The sequence below is a fragment of the Cyanistes caeruleus genome, chromosome 2 (genome assembly GCF_971803275.1).
Source record: "Cyanistes caeruleus chromosome 2, bCyaCae1.hap1.1, whole genome shotgun sequence".
Classification (NCBI taxonomy): domain Eukaryota; kingdom Metazoa; phylum Chordata; class Aves; order Passeriformes; family Paridae; genus Cyanistes; species Cyanistes caeruleus.
Genome location: NC_141702.1, coordinates 4637008 through 4659066, shown reverse-complemented (window position 1 = coordinate 4659066; position 22059 = coordinate 4637008). Strand labels below are relative to the sequence as shown.

General features: G+C 38.5%; 1 protein-coding gene across 1 annotated transcript in view; it reads left to right on the top strand.

Annotated features, from left to right (window-relative positions):
* The window catches only part of TFAP2D (transcription factor AP-2 delta), a 51384-nt gene extending 35922 nt beyond the window's left edge, over window positions 1-15462 (top strand). Inside the window, 1 exon segment of the mRNA XM_086875591.1 lies at window positions 10140-15462. Coding sequence (XP_086731717.1) covers window positions 10140-10359 — 220 coding nt within the window. The 3' untranslated portion in view covers window positions 10360-15462.
* Window positions 15463-22059: the final 6597 nt, after the last annotated feature.

Below are 22059 nucleotides of genomic sequence, written 5' to 3'. Positions count from 1 at the left end.
GGGTTTACAGCCTGGCACAGGTCAGATAGAAGCAGCTTCTTACCCACTTTCTCTGTCTTAAATCTCCAAGTTCACACTTCTCTCTGAAGTTTTTCCACTGAGTATTAGTTCACCGAGATCTGTAAATGTGTCCAACCTGGAGTACAGCATGGCCCCATGAAGGGATCAGAAGTGCTGGGTTTGCTCAAACTCCAAACTCAAAGTTCACACAAAGCACAGAACAGGAAATCTTCAAAGGAGCTGACAGTGAGCCTGAAAGCTTCTGGATTTTGCACAACCTTATGCAAAAAAACAGAAACTCTTGTGCACCCCTGTTTGTGCAGCTGCTGTCTGAGATGTTCTGAATTCAAAAACTCAGTGTTCCATGAGGAATGATTTTCCAATATTATTCGAGCATGAACAGATGATTTAGACCCATAAATTTATAGCAGCAAATATTTTGCACTACCTGGGCCAGGGTCATTTTATGTTTTTTTTCATTCAACATTTTCCCTTTTCAATACATTTTAGAGGATCTTACTGCAGGGAAGTTACTTTGGTAACTTCACTTGTCAGTATGTTGTTGAAGTTATATTGCTACCTTCAAATAACTTCAAGTATATTGATACAAGCAGATAAAAGCAGTGCTAGAGAAGAGGCATTGGCCATCTGTGCTTCTCTTTACCTGCAGAATTTCCGGGTTTTTTTCTGCCTAGTCTAACCAAGAACTAATCCAAACTATTCCTGGGGACAGTGGTACATATATATCACCAATAAAAGTGTAAGTTTAGAATTCCTAGAAGCACCAGCCCCTATTATAGCCCAGTCAGGTGCCTTGCCTGTGTAATAAATTTAGATTTAGGGAAGTCCTGCCTTGCCAGGGCTGGATCCCAAACGTCATGGGCTAAGTGTTGGGGTAGCTCAGATTTCTAAGCATTATATAAGTCTGTGTTCAGGAAGAGGTGATATGTTGAAGGGGTGCCCAAGTTGTCCTTCAGCTCTTCTTTGAGCTGGATAAGTTAGGAGAGACACTAAAAATCATCTTGTTCCAACCTCTCTGCCATGGGCAGTGACACTTTCCACCAGACCAGGCTGCTCAAAGCCCCACTCAACCTGGTCTTGAGTACAGAGTCCTGTGGGTTCTATCTGACCTGAAAGTCATCACTTGAGTTACCCCACCCCCTGTTTCTGATGAAAAATTCATCATGAAGTCATGGACCAAGCAAGAAAAAAACACAGGAAAAATCCATTTCCATTACTAAGTGCTGAGACTTTTTGTCCAGACACAGAAGCGTCTCTTTATTGTCCTCTAAAGGCTGATCTGTGCAAAGCATTTTTGAGTTTACTACAAAAGAGACCAAAGTCAGCATATCAGTACTAGAAAAGAACCTGAAATTTTCTCTAGCTTTAATGAGAGGAACCTATTTTTCTCACCCTTTACTTTCAAAGTGGAGAGACCATGAGGATCATCAGGAGAATAAAGAGTGAGAAGAGTGCCAGATCACTCGTGACCTGAGGAATCTCTGTATCCTCACTCTGCTAATGCAGGTTGAATCAGCAGCATTCCCCAGCTTCAGTTTAAGAACCTTAGAGTGATTCAGCTGTCTGGGCAATGTGGAGATCTCTGGTCATTTTAGGTGTGAAGAGACATCCTGTTTTACATGCATCTGCCACTCAGATCAGCATTTAGGGTATCCCTCCAACTGGACCACATATCCAAATCAATAAGACAGCATTTTTTAAAAATTATTTTAGGCAATATTTCTCTTCATTTGAGTGGAGAGAGCTCACACCTTCTTCTCTCTTCCATTCCACTGTCATATCTGAGATTCAGCCAGGAAACTGAAAGTCACACTTATATGTCTTCATGTCTTTGTCTTCTTAACCTGCCCTTGCTTCAGAACAGCTTTGTTACTTGTTATTGATTTTGTTGGTTTTTTTTTAATTTTTAGCAGAATTATTTTCTTGGTTCCCCAAAATCTCATGTAAACTAGAGTTAGCAGAAAACCCATAAAAAAAAAAAAAAAAAACAAAACGAAAAAACCCAAAAAAAACCAAAAAAAAACCAAAAACAAAAGACATACATTCTTTGTTCTTTGCTGGAAAACCAAAACCAGAACACATAAACCTTTAAAATAGAAGACTTTCTGAGATTTCACTCATGAGATCTGTGTCTTGTTTTATACATACAGACTTTCTGACCTCATCAAACAGCCTCCTAGCCTCACCTTCTTCACTTGTAAAATTGGACATAGACACATCTTCTACACTTGATTTTGAGACACTTGTGTCTCTAAGAATCTGTGGTGCTTGGAAATTTCTGATATCCTGCTAATGCTATCCATCATACAGGGAAAGGAGAGTATTCACTGATTACTACAGTTGTATTTGATCCTTCAACTTCAAGGCTACATTTCATCAAGATGCAAAATCACACCCAGATCTTCTGTTTTATATATAAGATAAAGACAGCAAAACGGCAAAGGGAAAACTATTTTCTTGTAAGTGACACTTCTTCCACTGCAGAAACCTTTTAAAAACAGACACACAAAAAATAACAGGTTCAGAATACTAAAGTTAGGTAATGAAAGCAATCAGCATCCTCATGGATTATTCTGTGTTGTGTTGAGCCATCCAGCTGATATGAAACACCCTTCCTGTGAAACTGTTTGAGACAGAGTTTTGTCGCTTAGCTCCTCGCTGAGCCTGGAGCTGTCAGCCTCCTGCCAGTGCCTGGCATCACACTGACGGGGTGACACGAAAAGTGACAGACAAGAAACCAGAGTCTCAGGCTTTGGGAGCAGTGAGAATGTAACATCCTTCTTTCTGAAGGGGAAAATGGAGCAATGAAATGGATTTTGAAGCTCAGTGTGTTTTTTTAACTGCAACAAAAAGCCAAGCCTGAAGACTTACTTGTGAGTTGCCTACAAAGATGTGCTCACCCCCTTTTATACATTGTTCTTTCTTTTATTTTTTTACACTTCTTTGCTTATCAGGAGGTAGGGCAGCTTCTGTCATAATTCCAGAGGTCCCAATCCACAGCAGCAGCCTCCTGCTTGGATGCAGGGACTGGAGGAAGCCTGGTGCACAATGAAGTTAATGGTGAAACACCTCTGGTGCCCTCTAGAGTTCCCTGATTTCCAGGAGCTCCCTCAATCTTTGGATTTTGTTAACTGAGAGGAACAACACTGGTGCCTAGTGCTGAGGGAGCTACAAATTGTTTCATTCTTTTTTCCTTTTTTCAAATTTTATTTTTACTTTTTTTCCTTGTCTCTTCATTTATCGTAAGTGTTAGAGTGCCTTCTTCTGGGATCTTTCCCTCACTTCCTTTCCAAGGGATTACTTCTTTGGTCTTTCAATAGCCAGGTCTCAATCACCTTGTCTTGCTCCCCTGATGAACTAAATCCTTTCTAATTTCTAATATTGTTAAAGGTTTTTATCATAGGTTGTATGATACCATATTCCCTTAAAGTCACAATTTATGGAGTCAAGAAAACAGATGAAAATCTGTTTTGTTTTTTTATCTGATTCATTAAAAACTAGATTCCATAATCATGAAATTCCACGATCATAAAATCCATATAAAAAAAAAATCTATACATTCATCAAAGAAGAGGAAAAGTCTTGTGGGTGCTTAGATTTTCAACACAGCACTTAAAATTTCTTAGAGCACTTCAGGCACTTGTGTTTTCCAAAAGAAAAAAGAATGCCGTCCCCTCCTTTCCAAATTAAAAGGCTACGAAATTGATTGCACTTTGTCATGAGCTTGTTTATAAATGTTAATTCTCAGTCATTCTCATTTGAGGAAGGCAATAGGACTTCTCAGCTACATTTCCTCACTGGGAAAATTTATGGATGGTAGTAAATTGAATGAACCTCATCTGTTTCTTTTCCTTCCCATAAAGTAAAGATGAACCGCGAAACGGTTTAATCTTTGGTCTACAGCTCAGAAATATTCCACAGCTTTTGAAGTTTCAGGTCTGTTGCCTGGGCAATTCTTCTTAGTGTGGAAAATTAGTCCCAAAGCCTGAAATTTACAGATCCAAAATAGAATATCTTAAATTTGGGGCATCAGCTGTAACACTCTCCTCCTACTTTTTCCATGGCTTTTACACACGGTAGAAGGAGGTCCATCTGCTTAGGAGGACATATCTTTAATACACTATGAACAGAAGGAAAACATGAGGGCCTAGTTTGAAGGCAACTTCTGTACTGTTTCCTACTCTGATCCCATAGACTTCTTATCCCTGTAATATGCACTGCCCACGTTCTGATTTTTTGACTATCAAGTCTAACTTGTGTCGTAGTTAGACCTTCTGAGCTTCTGAAGTAAAGTTATCACCATTTAACTTTCTGGGCAACCTTCACAAGAGAGACCTTGAAATCAACAGAAGCACCTCAAAGTCAATATTGTCACCTCTATATTCAGATGTTACTAGTGTCAGTGAAGAGATATAAATATTTTACCATTTCTTTTACAGCCATTAAACATCATCCCATATCTCACCATCTGCCATCAGCTGCGTGCTGCTGAATTTGAATAATCACGGCATTTTCACACTCAAAGTTCTGAGATAAACTGACCAATAAGTTCAAGCTTGATTTGTCTTCATTATTATTGTTTGAAAGGGAATATTTATTTTAAATGAGGCTGTAAACATCCAGTGTAGATGGCCTCTTCCTCACTCCCCACTGAGAGGGAAGCTGTTACTTTTGCTTCATGTTGGAGCTTCACCAGCCTGGGGTAGGAAGGATTCCTTGAGGTGGTTGCCAAACGAGACTCTGAGCCTTCAGGCACACTTGGATCTTTTCACTTTTAAGTAAGGCCATCATTAAAACATGAGCAGACATAATTGCATCATAGCACTGGGCAGAATTAGAGGCAGGTCTGGATGTCCTTAAGCACCTTTGCAATGTGTTGGCCTGATATTCATTGCCCTCTCTCTGCAGTCTCCAGCACCAGAGTCACAGATTTCAGCCTTGCCTCTCAGAACAGTAAAGCTGGTTTATAGGAGCTGTAGTGGGAAGCTCTATAAAGCTCAGAATACCCAGAAGACTCCATTATGAAACCACCATGTTTACTTTCAGACTTATAAACCCAAATGAGAGTATGATAATGAAAGCAGCTCCTTTCATAGGTGTGGAGCATACCAAAATGAACCAATTTCAGTGTGAGCTCAATTAGCCTGGAAAATCAGGCAGCTAAATTTGACTTTCGGGAAACACATTTGAATGCTTTGCCATTAATCTTCTCTGATTTAAATGTAAAATCAGATTTTCTCCCAAACTTGAAACTTACTTTCATCAGCAAAGGGAAATTATCCAACTTTCTTGGATTTTTCAAAGACTTTAACTTGCAGAGAAGTAAAGACCACCAAAATTAGAGCAAGGGGAATTACTGATAGAAATGTAAGATAAAGTAGAAGATAATATCTCTCGGCCTTTTTGTGCTCATTACCTAAAGTGAGCCTAATAAAATACACCCTCACAGGAGCCTGGCAAGAAGGGCTGGTTAGAAATTTTCTATAAAATTATTTCTCATAATAAGCTCCATGGGAAAATTAAAAGGTTCTGCATATCCCCATTTGAGAAGAATATATTCATCAAGAACTGAAAGCAGAGTTACCATGAGACTCTGCAGCACCATTTCACTAAAAAAGTTGGCTTTTTAATAAGAAACACAAGGCTATGTTGGTGAGAGCTGCCATATTTAATGATTACTGGTAACTAAAAGGCTAAACTGTAAAGGAAATAGACCCTTTACTCACTCCAAAACATTCTTTTCCTATGAGCATTAGTTTTTAAACCAAAAGTTTCAATTTCTGCTCTGGATAAAGTAGAAATATTTTGGTGCTTTTATGTATGCTGTATGTCTGAGCTTCTCATGTAGTCAATGAAGATCTAGGGCAAGATAGAGACTTTTCAGGTGCTATTAGGTATTCCATCAGTCCCTGCTGCTTTAAAAGGGTCCTGGTCCCCTTTAACCCAACCCCTCTGTAACCTGTTCACATGACAGAGATGTCTGGGTACCACAGAACATCCCAAATAACACCCAAATCGTATTTTTCTTTAGGGTGGATCCATCAGTGTAGCCAGGAGAATAGTGCAGCTCACCATAGAGGAAACACATCCATTTAATGTGCTAATTCACTCTCCAGACTTCTCTGACTGTATTGAATAAAGCCCCAGGGCTCAATTTATTTGAGTAAACAATTTCAGATACACAAAGGTAACCTGCCCAGTGTTAAAACATCTAGAAGCTGTCTGGACTTCAGTCCTGTGTCATATCTATCAAATTTGTGCAGATGTCCCAAATGTCACAGGACATATCAGATCACTGTAGACTCTTACAGACAGGAAAAATGACATCAAGTCCCCTTTGATGGTAACAGGAGTTTGGCACTGGTGATGTTTACACCTACATGTTACCCTTATATACCTTAATATCAGATTTTGTCCCATTCTGGTATTTTCTACAGTCTTGTTCAGCATTTCAGAACATTAAACTTTGTTCCTACCCCTAGAGATAATTTCTGAGACAATCCCTCTAAGTTTTGAAGGTGGTGTTCCCACTTTACTTCTCAGGGTCTATTGAGCTGCCAAACAAACACAGTATCATTCCTTTTGTTCCCAGACTGAAAGTTTCAAAAATTGTAGGCCAGAAGGTTTCTTTTCCATTTAATCCTGTATTAAACTTACAATTTACTTGACATTCTCAGTCTCTACAGTGCTCTGAAAGCAGATTGTAATCAGGTGGGGGTCGGTCTTTCTTCCCAGCTAACAAGTGACAGGACAAGAGGAAACAACCTCGAGTTGAGCCAGGAGAGGTTTAATTGGAGATTGGGAAAAACTTAGCTGAAAGGGTGGTCAGGTATTGGAACAGGCTGCCCAGGGAAGTGGTGGGTTCACCATCCCAGAAAGTGTCCAATAATCACTTGGATGTGGCTTTTGGGGACATGGTTTAGTGGTGTGCCTGACAGTGCTGGGTTCATGGTTGGACTCGATGATCTTGGTGGTATTTTCCAGTCTAAATGATTCAATGATTCTATGATTTCCATCTACTGGAAATGAGAAAATGAATGAATTCAGATATTGACAGCTCCTATAATACACTAATTTATTTTACTGGCAAGATCAGAAGGATTTTTATGTGTCTTAGTACAATCAATTCCCCAAATCATCACCCAGAAGATCACACAAGCAGTGTAAAAATCATGCAATAACATAACTAGTAATGATACCTTTAATTTCTTTTTTCTTGCTTTTGCAAACTCCATCACGTTTTCATTTCTCTGGGTTTCTGAAGACCAGAAGTTACGATAAAATGCAACACAAAATCATTAAATCACCTGACTCTTAAAGTGACTTGAAAGGGCTAAAAATACTCATAGAAATACTACTGCTGATCTAGTTTTTGCAACTATTTAAAATATGACTTACAATGATAATGATTTTTATATTTCTGGTATGCCAGGCATACCTAAAAACAAAATATAATCCAACTGAGGTATGTTTACCTCTTTTTAATGCTAAATTATAAAGAACCATATATTGATACAAGTCCAAACTCTAAGCATCCAAACTTTATGTGGTATTATTAATTGATGTCTGCAAAATATTGCTTGTAAATTTTTAATTATCATTTTCCTCACATTACTAACTGGGGATAAATATAAATTCCTGCTTTGAAAAGTGCCTGGAGACTGATGGATAAACATTCTAAATGCTAGTTATTTGTAAATAGCCTTTTGGAGACCTTTCATAAAAGGCTATGCCACTCCCAATCTGATATGAAGAATTTTCCATACTGAGAACTCATTTTGGTCAGATTTCACATATTTTTGGCTTCGTCTCTAAGATGCCAGCTTTCCTATCCAATCAGTTTCCCACGTCTAACAGACAGAAAGGTGACCCAAAAAAATATATTGAAGCCTTTTCCATGTGGGTTTTTTGATACTTACATCATCCTACCAATTGCCCATATCCTGTAAAACCTCTTTTCTTCTTTAGTCCCTACATTTTCACTTTTTTCTAAAGAATCTGGGAAGACTGAGAAGCCAAAGTGCAGAGGAGATAGGTCACTGAAGCGAAATATTCCTATTTCTGACCCTTTCATGGGTCTCTGCATCAGGTCAGGATTTACTGATGTGGTTCCCAAGACAGCCAAGGAGTCTCTGGAGAGACAAAATCTTAACTAGCAGGGAATGGGAAACAGTTGTTTATCCTTGTCAGAACCACTGTGATGTGGGTTTTCTTTTCCCCTCAACTAAACCAATACAAAGTATTGATTTCCCAAAAATGCCCAAGAACACAAAAATTAGCTTCTGTTCATCTTCTTTCTTCTTTGAGAAGAAGAAAGAATTCTTATTTATTTCTTAAAATATTTGAAATCACTTCTGAAAATTTCAATGGCATTTCAATCTTTGAAATAATTTTTAATTTATGTTTCTAAATGAAAACTAAAAAAATCTGGAGGATTAGAGCAGAGTTTTTTGTTTTCACATATACCACTCACCAAAATGAATCATTATAACAAGGAGAACAACTTGGTTGCCCATAATAACTTTAGGGATTTTGGCCCTTTCATGATCATTTTATACTGCATACATAATATTTAGGCAAATGGCACCAAAGTCAGTTGTCTAAGAACTGTTTCTAGTGGCACATCCCCTATCCTATGGCAGCTGGGACATCCTGCAGTCTTCCATCCAGATCTGGGGTCCCCAGCACAGGAAAGATGTGGAGCAGTTGGAGCAAGGCAGAGGAGTCCATGAGGATGGCTAGAGGCTGGAGAAGTTCTGCTACAAGGAAAGGCTGAGAGGATTGGGATGGTTCAGCCTGGATAAGAAAAGGCTCTGGGGAGACCTTAGAGCCCTTTCCAATACCCTAACAGGCTCCACGATAGCTGGAGAAGGAATTTGGATAAGGGCATAGAATGACAGGAAAAGGAGGAATGGCTTTCCACTGACAGAGAGCAGAGTTAGATGGGATATTGGGAAGAAATTCCTTCCTTTGAGGTTTAGAGGCCCTGGCACAGGTTTCCCAGAGAAGCTGTGGCTGCCCCAGGATCTCTGGAAGTGTTCAAGGCCAGGCTAGATGGGGCTGGGAATAACCTGGAATAATAGAAGATGTCCCTGCCCATGGAAGGGGGATGGAAGGAGATGATCTTTAAGGTCTCTTCCAGCCCAGACAATTCTGGGATTCTTTAGTTTTGACAGAGATTATATGGAAGAGATGGGACTTGTGGATCTCTGGATCCACAGGTGGCAGCTAGGAACAATGGCAATCAAAATTCAGTATTTAAAAAAACACCTTATTTAGATGTTTAGATTAAAGGTGCAACAGGGCAAATCCATACCAGTAAATTCAGCACAACTAGGGAAACATCACTAGAACCGTGTTATTTTTGCCAGTAATGGGTTAGGATTGTCCATTAATTCAGCCTGGCTAAACCAGTCCTATGTGAAACATTTTCTGTTCATCGCTTGAGCAAGGGTATTGGCCAAGGTCTATCTCCAACAGGAACTTCAGATCTCACCCTGTTGGGTGGTCCAGGAGTTAAGCAGCATGGATACAGCAAAATTGTGCCAATTATGCTGAGGGTTGGAGATGGGATCCTTGGCTTTGCTGAATTTCTGAGTACAGATGCAGTCATATCTTCATGTAGAATAACCAGGCCATGTTTAAGAGCTGTAATATCACAGATGGTTGGAAAAGAACCCCAAGATCACCAAATCAACCAAACGTGATCCAGAATTGAGAATAAACCACACATAATTCCTTTTATTTACCCAAGAAAGAGGAACCAGACTTCATGACACAGGACATGGTGTTGGAGAGCCAGTTCTGTTTTGGCTTCTCTGAAATCAACAGCCCTGTGTCAGTCTGCACTTGCTGTGAGTCTGTCCCATGGTGTTTCAGAACTGAGGCTCCACCAAAAACAACCTTTAAAGCTGTATGCAGTCTGTTCTTTGGCTCTGTTCCTCTCTTTTCTGTTCCTCCCACAGGTAATAAATAGTTTAGGGAGCAAATCCTGAATTTCACTGTAGCAAAATGAGTGTACTGTAAACTCCTCAGTGTTTGTGAGCGCATTGATATTTATGTGTGTGTGTGTATCTCTTTCCCTTTTCCTTTTTCTTCTGTCTCCTTCCCATTTGTAGTTTGATCACTCATGGTTTTGGAACTCCTGCAATATGTGCTGCCCTAAGCACTTTCCAAACTGTTCTCAGTGAAATGCTGAACTACTTGGAAAAGCACACATCGCACAAAAACGGAGGAGCGGCGGAATCCGGCCAAGGACACGCCAACTCGGAGAAAGCCCCCCTGCGGAAAACTTCAGAGGCTGCTGTGAAAGAGGGCAAAACAGAAAAGACAGACTAGCTACATCAAACAGAATCTATTTCGAGAGAGTCTTGCTGCTGATATTTTTTTTAAATATATATATCATTGAGGGCAATTTATCTCCAGTGGACCAAATCCAAAAAAAAAAAAAAAAAAAAAAAAAAGGGGGGAGGGGAAAAAAGAAAAAAATAGTAAAAAAGAAAATAAAAAGAAAATAAAAAAGAAAGATTAAAACAGAGAGAAAGAGAGAGCGTGCGAGAGGAAAGTATTCAACCCTAAGAACAGCAGTGTACAGTAATTGTGTGATGAAATTGTCACTTTTTTAAAATTTATGTTGCTCTAAACTGCTTTTTTGTGCACGTAGTATTTGATTGTTCTGAATGATACACTAACACTGTTTTTTATAAGCACTTCTGGACTTGGCTGAGGTGGCACGTGAAATTTGAAGCACTTTCTTCTCCGGCAGCAGAGTTAGGGCCAGTGCATCGCTGTGGGACACGCGGTTCCAGCATCCTGACTTTGCTTGCATGCTGGATAGATTGAAAGAAGGGCTTCCTCTGGTCCATCAGAAATGCCTGATCTACTCACCACTGGGAAAACAATATGGAAATCTGGCAAAAGAGGAATTCTTGGGTCATGGGACAAATGAACTGTCCTGTACATGGGAATGTACAATAAAGCTGCACTGGAATGAGGCCAGAACCTGTTGGGAATCTGTCCTGACCATTCAAGCAGCAGCCATGGTGTCTCTTGTGAAAAGAGCATGGCAGACTAAAAGGAAAACAAACCTTGATAGTCTCAGTAGGAGCCCTGATCCCTCTCTGAACTTCAGTTAAAAGACAGCATGGTCTTCTGTCCTCTATTTTCTCAGCCCCTGCTCCCACAGCACTCTGCCATACCTGGGTCTCTGTTCAACACAACCAATGCAGGCAATTGGAGTCACCTTTTGTGTTGCCTTGATTTTATGATGCTTTCTTTTCTTCAACCGCTTGTTTCTGCAGCTTTATTGTCTTTATAAATCCAGCTGAGGTGCAGAGGTCTAACAGAATCCACTCACTGGAAATAAAATAAAAACAAAATGACAAATAAGACAGATTGGCTTAGTCCACAGCAGCTGAGTGGTAATAACCTTGCTAATCTACTTTTGAAATATTGCTTTACCACCTACCACACATCCTCACACAGAAAACATGGGAGGTATAGTTTGAACTCAAGACTCTTTGAGTCTAGGGACTTTTTCCTGTCATATTCTAACTCCTTCTTCGACAAGACCTTTATTCCATTCTTTTTCTCGCTTCTCTGACATCACCTTATTGAGAAGTTAGGAAGGAATGGTGTTAGTGGGAGGGCTTGACGTTGTCCATCTAAACTCTATTTAAGATCAGCAGAACCAGACCTTTTCTTCCAAGGGACAATTCAACTCTTTCTATGGTAGGAAAAACCATAGTTGTCCATGTGTAAATGTTTAGGGCCATTTGAGATGTTTTAGGTATCTAAGACAGCCACAGAGTTTTGACAGTTATGACATGAAACCTTTAGGAGAACTGGACTCACCTGGTGGAGGAGCTGGAGGATCCCAGAGACAGCACTAGATAACTGTGGGTGACAAAAGCCCTCACACACATTTTCACTTTCTAGAAGCTGTTATCATGTGTTACACCTTGGATGATTAGTCTAGACTAAACCTAGGGACTGTGACAAATAGCTGAGGTGTTTAGGGCCAGATGCAAGGAATCAAACTGAACTAAGGAGATCACCTTCAGCTTTCAAATTATGGAAGGCAACAGAGTGATGATGGCACAATGTTGCTTCTCTCAAGGTCAGTAAGGACATTGCCATCACCATGAGGAAACACTCTACAAAGGAAGGAGTCCCTGAGTGTTTATTTAGGAAAATCTGTGGAAAAAAAATCCTGTGCTTTTGCCCAGATTTGTCCTTGCTCAGGGTAGGTCTATAACTCCCATACCTGCTTCAGTGCTACCCAGTCACCGTCCTGCCTTGAGGGAAACAGGTGTATCTCCATGGGACTCCATCTCCTTAACACACCAAGATCAGATAAGTGCCTCAAAAAATTTAACTTTATTAAATGAATTTAATGAATTTGTGCTGGTACTTCTGGAGAAATGCTAAAATCAAATTAGCAGTCCTCAGAGATGTCTTTGGCAGAAATATTGTGGAACTGTCCTAGAACATGAAATACTTGAGTGTGAAAGTAGGTAATCATGATTAAAAGTAAAAAGGAAACCCATTCTTCTTTTTCTATTGCCCAAACTGAGGGAGAGGAAAGGGGAAAATCAAGTTTTACTGCATCAGATATGCAGATCTGCCACATCTGAAAAATATGTGCTGTAAAACAATTTAATTTGAACCTCTATTTCAAGATGTAGATAAATTAGATTTTTGAGGGGGAAAAAATATAAGGAAAAGGTTTCTAAAATCCTTTTCAGTTTTTTCCACTAAAATATCAACTTTTTGAAGGAGAAATAAATATTTGGGCAAATAAATCTTTGGGAAAGCAGCATTTTATTGCCACCAAATTAAAATGCTTAAATGTGGAAATAATATGTATACAGCCTAATACGAAATATTTTCCTATTCAGGATATGGTCCAAGGTACCAACAATAATTTATTTCAGGACTTTTGTCTCTTGCTGTTACATAATCACTATGAGTGCCTGCTCTGCAGGCAACAGATTTTTTTTGGCCTGGATTACCCTTTGATCTATTACTATTAATAAATCTGAGCACACTTCAAGCCCCAGAACTTCCAGTTTTTGGCTTAATGACCCTTGTTGGGGTCCATTTTTGTTAATAGTCCATGCAGATCTGATTCAACTTGATTGAATTTCTATAAGTTCTTATCATTAAGAAGTTTCTATTTCTATGTCAAATGTTCTGGTTTTTCCCTTAGTACACTAGTACATTTTAAAAGCAATTTTTTTTTTAAATGTGGCTCCAAGTTTGCTGACTTGACAGGCTCTTTATTTGTTATTTTTAATTGCTCTTAATAATTTTATTGAGTAAACAATAATTATCACTGCCTTTTCTGCTGAACTAGCTATCTGAGCAGTTTGGTGTCATTTTTTTTAGTTTCTGTCATTGGAACTTCCAGTGAGGTTTTAGGCAATGAATTCACTGGTGTTTCTGTTAAAATCTTAGCCTAGGGTCTCACCCACTTGCATTCCCATGGTGTCCACAGGAACATGCTCATGTTCCCACATTGTAGTTTTGGGGGTTTTATTATTTTCTTAGTTCTTGTCTCTGTGGAAACATTTTCATCTCAAAACACATTAATGACCTAGATAAACCCGAGGGAAGTTCATGATTTGAGGTTAGTGGGTGCTCTCTGGTGTCAGATTGAAGTATGAAGTACCTGTATCTCTTTGATTTGGAAATTTATCTGATCAGAAAAAGAAAAGAAAAAAAAAATCTTCCTTTCAGAGATTATGGAAGTGTTAATTCAGTGTTAAAACCATCAAAGTAGTAGAGAAAAGTCTCCAAAGTTTCATGGCCAGGACAATGAATCATTATGATTGTTGGACCCCAAAAATCGATTCATAACCCAAGTGCTGTCTGAGTAGTTGGATCCTTTTCAGCCCATTGCTCAGCTCAGTATGAGTTACACCTTTCTCACCAACAATCTCAAAACTTTTTAAGTAGATCCCTGAACTTACTCTTTATCCTAAGTCCTGGCACATTTGACTCACAAAGTACAGCTTCTGACTCTTGGATTTATTAGCAAATTCCTCATGGAGCAAACATGCTAACTACAAATTATTTTTCTAGAGCAAGGTGTTACTCACTGTGAGTACAAACAGTTCCTGTGCTGACTAAGCTTGGAAGGTGAGTCTGGCAGAGTAGGAGTAACATTCTCACCTCTGCCCTGGGATTTAGTTCTCTGTTCACACAGCCCCCACTTATCACCATTACATGACAGACATGTAATGTAGCAGAGTTTTATCAGATGATGGGAACTGGAGCAGAGTTCACGTGGCCTGTTATGGGGAGGGAACCACAGACAAGCAGTGGTGACTCTGCCACCTACAACTGAAGACTGTCAAGAACTTTGTCCTTTGTGCTGCCACCTTTAACCCTAACTCCTTCTAGGTGTCATTCTGTTGCCTTGGAGAACTGGCAGAAGGGGTGAATTTAGACCTTTCATTTGCTTCCTTTTTAAAGATAAACACCAACATTTGTTGGGAAAAGACTTCAGCTCTCCAAATCAACATGGAATCTGCTCTTTGAAGCTTCTCTTTGACTTTTCCTAAAACCAGAAAAATCTGCTACAAAGCAGGCACAATGTATAGTCCTTCCAAATCCTGGACCTCTGTGTAAATATTTCCCCAATCCATCTCTTCCTTTGGACGTGACTCAGTGGCACAGGCGCAGCTCACTGTTTTGCAGCCAGGCTCAAGAAGGGCTGTTTATTGTCCTAAGAGCCAGTTTTAACTTTACAATCTCTAACTGCTATTTTTTGTTTGTTTGTTTGTTTCCTAACACCAACAAGCAATTTTGGTCTTAGATGTCTTAGGTATCCAAAAGAGCTGCTGGTGAATTCCAAGGTCATTTGATTTTCATTTATCCTTTGGAGAAATAGTTCTGCTGCTCTGATTCTTTATTTCTAAGGACAAGAAGAAACAGCATTAGTAGAAGACACAAGCCTGCAACACAAGGAAGAATCAATAAATTATACAGGAACTGTATTTATGAAAGTATCCTTTGCCTCTGCCCTCATTACAGGTTTAACAAGAATTCACATACAGCTGTGTGGAATGAGGGAGAAAGATAAAGTAATTTTCCTTTTCCAGGTGAAGGTCATTTGGAGAGGTCTGATCTTTTTTATTGCTATTCTTTACTTTTCTTTATTTTGTACAATTAATTCTGTTCTGTACAGCAGCTGTTGTGATTGTACTTAAATGTGAGTGCGCACTTGGTCACCAACAAACAATGTCCTATTTATTGCTTTGGAGATTTGGTTTGGTTCTTTTCCTTCCACTTAATTTAATTTATAATTCAGTGGTGAAAAACATAATCTTTTATATTTCTATTTCCTATACAAGCTACCTGTTTTACATGAGTCTATGAAGATAATGACCACATTTGATCAAACATTTCACGGCAATAAAATCTATGTTGATTTAACCCTGATCTGTCTGGTGCTTAAAAATAATTTCCATCTCTGAATAAAGATTATCAAACTTGACCAGGAATCAGATCTATGACACTACAAGACCTAGAATTTTCATCCAACAGGTAAGACATACAAAATAGAGAAACAATAAAAATATTCTGAAATTACAGCAAGGATATCAATTTATACAGAGATTAAAGTTGGGATTTATCCCACCTGAATGTGACTATGTTAAATAGTTATCTGGTCTAAAATCTGTTAACCAGATTTAATGTTTTTGTGTAAAGAGAAAGATCTAATGCAAGGCAATTTGTATTGTCCTAAAGCAGGAATCCAAACTGTTGGGATGATTTATATTAGATAAGTGGTAGATTAGATTAGGAAAAGTAGCAGGAGTCCTCATGTTTATTAATTTATAATGGATGAACCCTAGAAAGCTTGCTAACCCTTGATATTTAACATTTAGAGGCCCTCAAATGTGCTTTTCCCGTAACTGTGCAGAAAGGTTGTGACAGTGCTGGCAATCAAATCCTCACCCCCACAGCCTCAAACTAATGATTTAATCTTCTCCCTGAAAATTTACAACAGTTCATTTCCAAGTCCTACTTCAGGCAAGGGTCTGGGCTAACTTCCACTGCTCCCAATCGAGATTTTGATTCCAATATTATGGCACAAAGTTTGACTCTTTCCAGGCAGAAACAACAATCAAATAAAAGTCTTTAGATGTAAACAATATCCTCTTTCAGGTGTGACTTAAAGCAGCTCTAGCTCAGAGGTTTACCACATAAACACATGGATCTAAAAATTTCTAATAAAAATTTAAAAAAAATAAAAAGATAGCAAAATGATGCAGTTTTAACAGCAATTTTATAGACATACACATTCAAAACTGTTTGGGAACCTGATGACAATCCTTCATTCTGTGTTGTTTCAGTGCCTCTTTCAGAAATGACTTTCTGAGCAATTCTAGACAACACACCAAGGGCAAAGCTGTAGGGGCAGAAACTTCAGAAGAGTTTCAAGTAGAAAAGGAAATGCATTGGGAGGAAGTTCCCACATATTTAAACTAATTTTATCCAACTATCACCTCTGCTCCCTGACAAATGAACTCTCAGTAATTAATATTATCCTTGTAATCTTCTAGGAAATACAATTCCCCAGTTGTAACAGTGAATACCTCTAATAAATTGTGTATGTGTTCTTCTCCAAAATCAGAGGAAATGCAACTGTGACAAATTCATCAGTATTTTAAACACAATCACATGAGAGGTTGCCTTTCCTATCTCTCTTCACTTTGGTATGTTAATTTTACCACTCAATCCATTAAAACAAAAAGGAGACAATTCCACTGAGATTTACAGAGGTGCTGTGCCAAAGTACAAGTCAATGTGCAAAAGTAGCCTCTAAGTTGTAGACAGTGCACAGACAGAAAAAGATGAAAAGGAAAAAAAGTGATAGAAAAAAAATTAATCTGTCAGATTTTATATGCAAACTGCATAAAGAGAGCTTGGGAAAATTTGCATTCAAAGTGACCAGGCAAAAAATGGATCAAATCTGTAAAACACTGAGTGCCCTGAACTCCAGGAATTAGGAGAGTTATTCAAGTATGTATGATAATATTATCCTTTGTTTCAGCAGCAGAGCTCTCACTTTTTATAAAGGCTGGGTATTTATATTTCGATGGAATGTACAGTTTAGTTTCTAGGCAGGGACCAAAAGCCTAATCTAACAAAATCTAACCTCTTAACTCCAGTTCAGGTTCACCTTCCCATAAAAGAACATGAATAAGAAATTAATGGGAAATTCAAGCCTTAATGGAAAGGGCATTTTGCTCTGGGCAGAGTTTATGTTGTGGAGTTTTTTAATGGAAAGATATTTGAATTAGTGATATATAAATGCAGCTCCTGAAGCAACTCAAAATGTCAAGATTTGGAGGCTGGTCCTGTCTACCCTGTCTGACTTCTACTGCTTCCCTAGAAGGATCAGGGTCTTACAGCTTCACTGTATCTGTCAATCCCTTGTGCATACTTTGGATTCTCAAGAAAACCCGAAATTGTGCTGAGAATCATCTCTGGGCAACAATAAATGTACATTGCATTTGTCTGCCTACATGCACAGTAGTAATATTTTGGTTCAGAGGCCCCCACCTTAATCTCTATCTTAATCTGGAGAAAAGGAAGGTGAGGGAAGACCTCATTGGTCTCTACATTTACCTGAAATAAGGTAGTAGTCAGTGGCTGTCAGTCTCTTCTCCCAAGTAACAAGTGACAGGAAGAGAGGAATTGCACTGGGGAGATTTAGATTAGACATTCAGAAAACTTTCATCATGGAAAGTGTTGTAAAGCACTGGAACTGCTGCCCAGGGACATGGGGAAAATAACATGTGGAAGTGTCACTTGAGGACACGGTTTAGAGGTGAACATGGCGCTGCTGGTTGGACTTGATGATATTTTCCAACCTTAACAATTCTGTGATTCTGCAATCCAAAATCTCAGACTGGGCACGTGATGGCAGGAAAATGATCCCATAACTGCTATCACACTGAGCTATTCAGTTTTCATATGTGGTTTGGTTTTTTTTATTAATTAATGCATTTAACACAAATATTAATGAAGCACTCTGGGCCATCATTATGGTCAGATAAATTAAGGTGTTATCAAAGCACTGAACCTTTGCCAATTAACATGCAGTGTAAAGCCAGTAATAAAACTACACAGAAAATTAGGACTGGCCAGTAGAGAGCATGTTAGTGGAACTGGATGCTCTGAGAATAAACTGCAGGAAGTATGCCTAGATATAATCTCCTTATTTGTAAAATTTGTAAAAATTTGGATCTGAAAGTGGGAAAACTTTCTCTTGAAAATTGCTTATGATGTGAAAATAAAAATTAAAGATGAGCAAACAGATAAAAATCTTGCACAATGAGCTATGGACAGTTGTATGAGGAAAACAGCTTAAAAACCATGATATTTGGATCACATTAAAAGTTCATGTTTCTCCCCCTTTATTCCTATCAATTAAAACAGAAAACAGAAATCCTGTGGGGCAAAACCACTTTGGAAAACTACATCAGGGAAATATGCTTGTGGTGGCACCAACCATTTGGAGTAAAAAAAAATAAAAATCTTTCCTTCCTGATTAACAAGCCAAGTGAACTGTGGCAGTGGAAGAAGTTTTTGTGGACTCACTCATACCTTTGTAGTAAAATTAATTGAGGTACCACTGGCCTTTTCCTCCTTTTCATTGTTACCATACAATTAGTTTTTAACTCCATTTAACTTGCTTTTCACTGAACCCCTAAACAAAAGCACAGCTTTGCACAGGTCTCTAATTTTAGGCAGTCAGGTATAAATATAGACAGGTTGGAGCAACTCTACTGACTCTACAGGAAGCTTAATTTGATTAAAAAACTAACTTTTAAGTAGAAAGGGAAAAAAATCCACATTAAACCTACCTTCATGTAAAATTAAATGAGAGGAACTTCTAATCACCACTTCAACTCAGGACTGAAACTGGTGCCATTGAAGAAAGGGTTGCAGCAACCTTATCTGCTGTCCATCCTGCCCTCCAGTTTTTCAGGTTCAATTCGTCCCCCAGACTGGACAGCATTTCCAGTTACAGGCAGTTTGTAGTTACAGCCTCTGCTCCAGATTCTGCACTGTTATTAACCTGCTGGGTTGACTCAAGCTTGTTGTCTTGAGAAAAAAAAAGAATTGCAGCACCTCAAAAATGTCCATTGTAAAGACAAGCAAGAATGAGCATAAGAAGAATATTCCTCATGGAAACCAGCAGGCTCATGGAAAGAGTACACCAGAGGGGAAACCAGTCACAGATGAAGTCTTGAATAATTTGATTTATTAGTTGGTTGTGGTTTTTGCATTTTTGGGTTTTTTTCATTAATGTTTCTAAACAGATTGATCTCTGGTCCTAAGGCCAACAGTCACATCAGGACCACACCTGTACAATTAAATTTCAGCTGGAAATCAGACAGGGAATGGATCCTTAGACTGTTGTAAAGGTGTTTCCACCACATAACCAAGGATGTGGTAAGTTCCCTGATATGTGATGTGTTCTGCAAGACACACAGGCAGCAGGGCTGGGTGATCTATGTGCTCTTCCAGCTATTTCAATCAGCAAAACCAGTATTTGGGACATTGAATGTTTCAGTCTTTATTTATTAGTATGTTTCAGCTCTGTACTTTTTTTGTTTTGTTTTGTTTTGTTTTTGTTAACTGCCTATCAAAATGTGAGCTGCATCTCATTCAATACTTATTCTTACTAATATAAGAATTAGAATATTATATACATAATACTAATTATGATAGAAGATAGATTTTGATGTTTCAATCTCAGCTGCTGTTAGGAACTTCTGGGTAGCCTTTCTCAAGAGTCTGTAACCTCAGCTTGCATAAGCAGCTTCCTGACACTTAGCTGCTTCTTTTGAGTAGTTGATTATGTTTCACTCTGTAAAATGTTCCTATCAGTCACTTCTGACACACAGATCATCTTGAACTTTGTGAAAAGTGCCCTCAGGAAGGTCATTAAAAACATTCCATAAGATATCTGCACATAAATTAGATCAGACAAAAGTGCCACAGCAATTATCAACAAGGACCATGTGGGGAGAGAGCCAAAGATGAAGCCAAAGCCAGAAGAAGACAATCACAAGTTAGCTTTTGGAATAAGGTACATTTTTCATTTCATAATTTTGAAATAAGTGTTACAGAATTATGATGTGGATCTCCTGCAGCTCCTGGGTCACATCTGTCAGCCCCACATTTCAGGGAGCCTTGTCAGGATCAGGGGAAACCTCAGTGAGGTGAACATTCCCAGCCTCCAATGTGAAAGGCTGCATTGACTGTAGCTGCTGAGTGGATCAAAGTCACACCTTGCAGACAAAATAAACAACTATATTATTCAAATGATAATAATGTATGTCAATGGAGATGACCTGTGTAAAAAAAATAAAAATAAAAATAAAAATAAAAATAAAAATAAAAATAAAAATAAAAATAAAAATAAAAATAAAAATAAAAATAAAAATAAAAATAAAAAATAAAAATAAAAATAAAAATAAAAATAAAAATAAAAGTAAAAATAAAAATACAGGCAGTCTATTTATATCCCAAAATGCTAAAGCTTTCTTCTAATGTTATTGGGACTCTAATAATTCTTAGAATGACAAACAAAAGTCTGATTCACTGAATAATATTTAAAGATGATTAGATAAAGTAAGTCTATTATTTACTGTGGAGAACAACATCCTCTAAATACCATTTCAAAGAGAACCTCCTAGTTTCCTCCCTTCACCTAGTTACAGAGTAGCCCAAAAGAGTGATAATTCCTTTTATTTTCCAATATCACACTACATCCTTGATTTCTGGTACTCAAGTACCTTGGGGCTATCTTAATGACCCTGTTCAGCCTTTACTTGAGTCAATAACAAAATCCCCATGGACTTCAATAGGGCCAGGATTAATTCCAGACAGCTCTGTTTATTAGCAATATTTCTTCGCCTTACTCTATGGGGCTTCTTGTATTCCTCACAAAAGTAATACAGCATGGCTTTTCCCCTTCCAAAGAGGTGGTTGCATCCAGCCTGCACAGGAGGAAAGATCTCTGATATGTGCTATCCCTTTTTCCTCATGCTTGGGAGGCTGTTAGTTAATCCAAGTGAAATCTTTTCCATGAGCTCTTCTAGCATTAGAAGAGTATGGGAGATCAGCAGAGATGGCAGAGCAATGCTCAAGCTACTCACTCTTCTATTATTCCTTTGTGACTCCCCAATATTCTCACTCTCAAAAATGACAACAACAACACAGCTGGCTTCTCCTGAGTCCCTAAAACCCAGCTGGCTGTTCCCAAACATCTCCTGTCCCACTGAAAACCCATCCTACAGCCCCATGTCCACTGCCCAGCTGAACAGCACTCACCTGCTTCTGGGAGGAGCACTCATGAGCCCAAACAGAATCACTGCTCTGATTTCTGGGTATTATCTGGCTGTACTTAGAAGTGTGTGCCATCCACACAAAGGGTTTGTTTTGTTCCCTGCATTTCAGTTTCTTCTCTGCAGAGAATCTGTCAGATCATTATAAGCAATTGTTCTGATTTCATACCCGTTTTGAGGAGACAATGTGGCACAAGGAGTGGAAATGAATGGAAATTTTGGCTTTTTCAGGCGATTTTTTGTTTTCTTGCATTTAACACAGGGGTATTTTTTCTATACTCCATCTGAAATTATGGAAAGCCACTATTTCCAGGTTTGTGAAATTTCAAGAATGACAAAAAAGAGGGAGGGAAGATTTTAATAGCAGGGATCAGTCTAGTGCAATAATCAAACCAGAGCAGCAGGTCCTGTAACCTCTCACAGCAATTATTAACTAGTGCCTCAAAAGAAGAAAAAATGCTATGGATAAAAACAAAGGAATAATTTCATCTGTGGTTGCACAATATCTTACAGTATGACAATTTGGGGAGCTTTCAAAGAAATGATCAGCTGTCTGGAAAAGAAATATTTACTTTTTTGTAACATGGTGAAGCACATGTTTTTGTAACATGGTGAAGTTAATTTGTGGCTAAAATTTTCAAAAAATGAACAGAAAAATCCA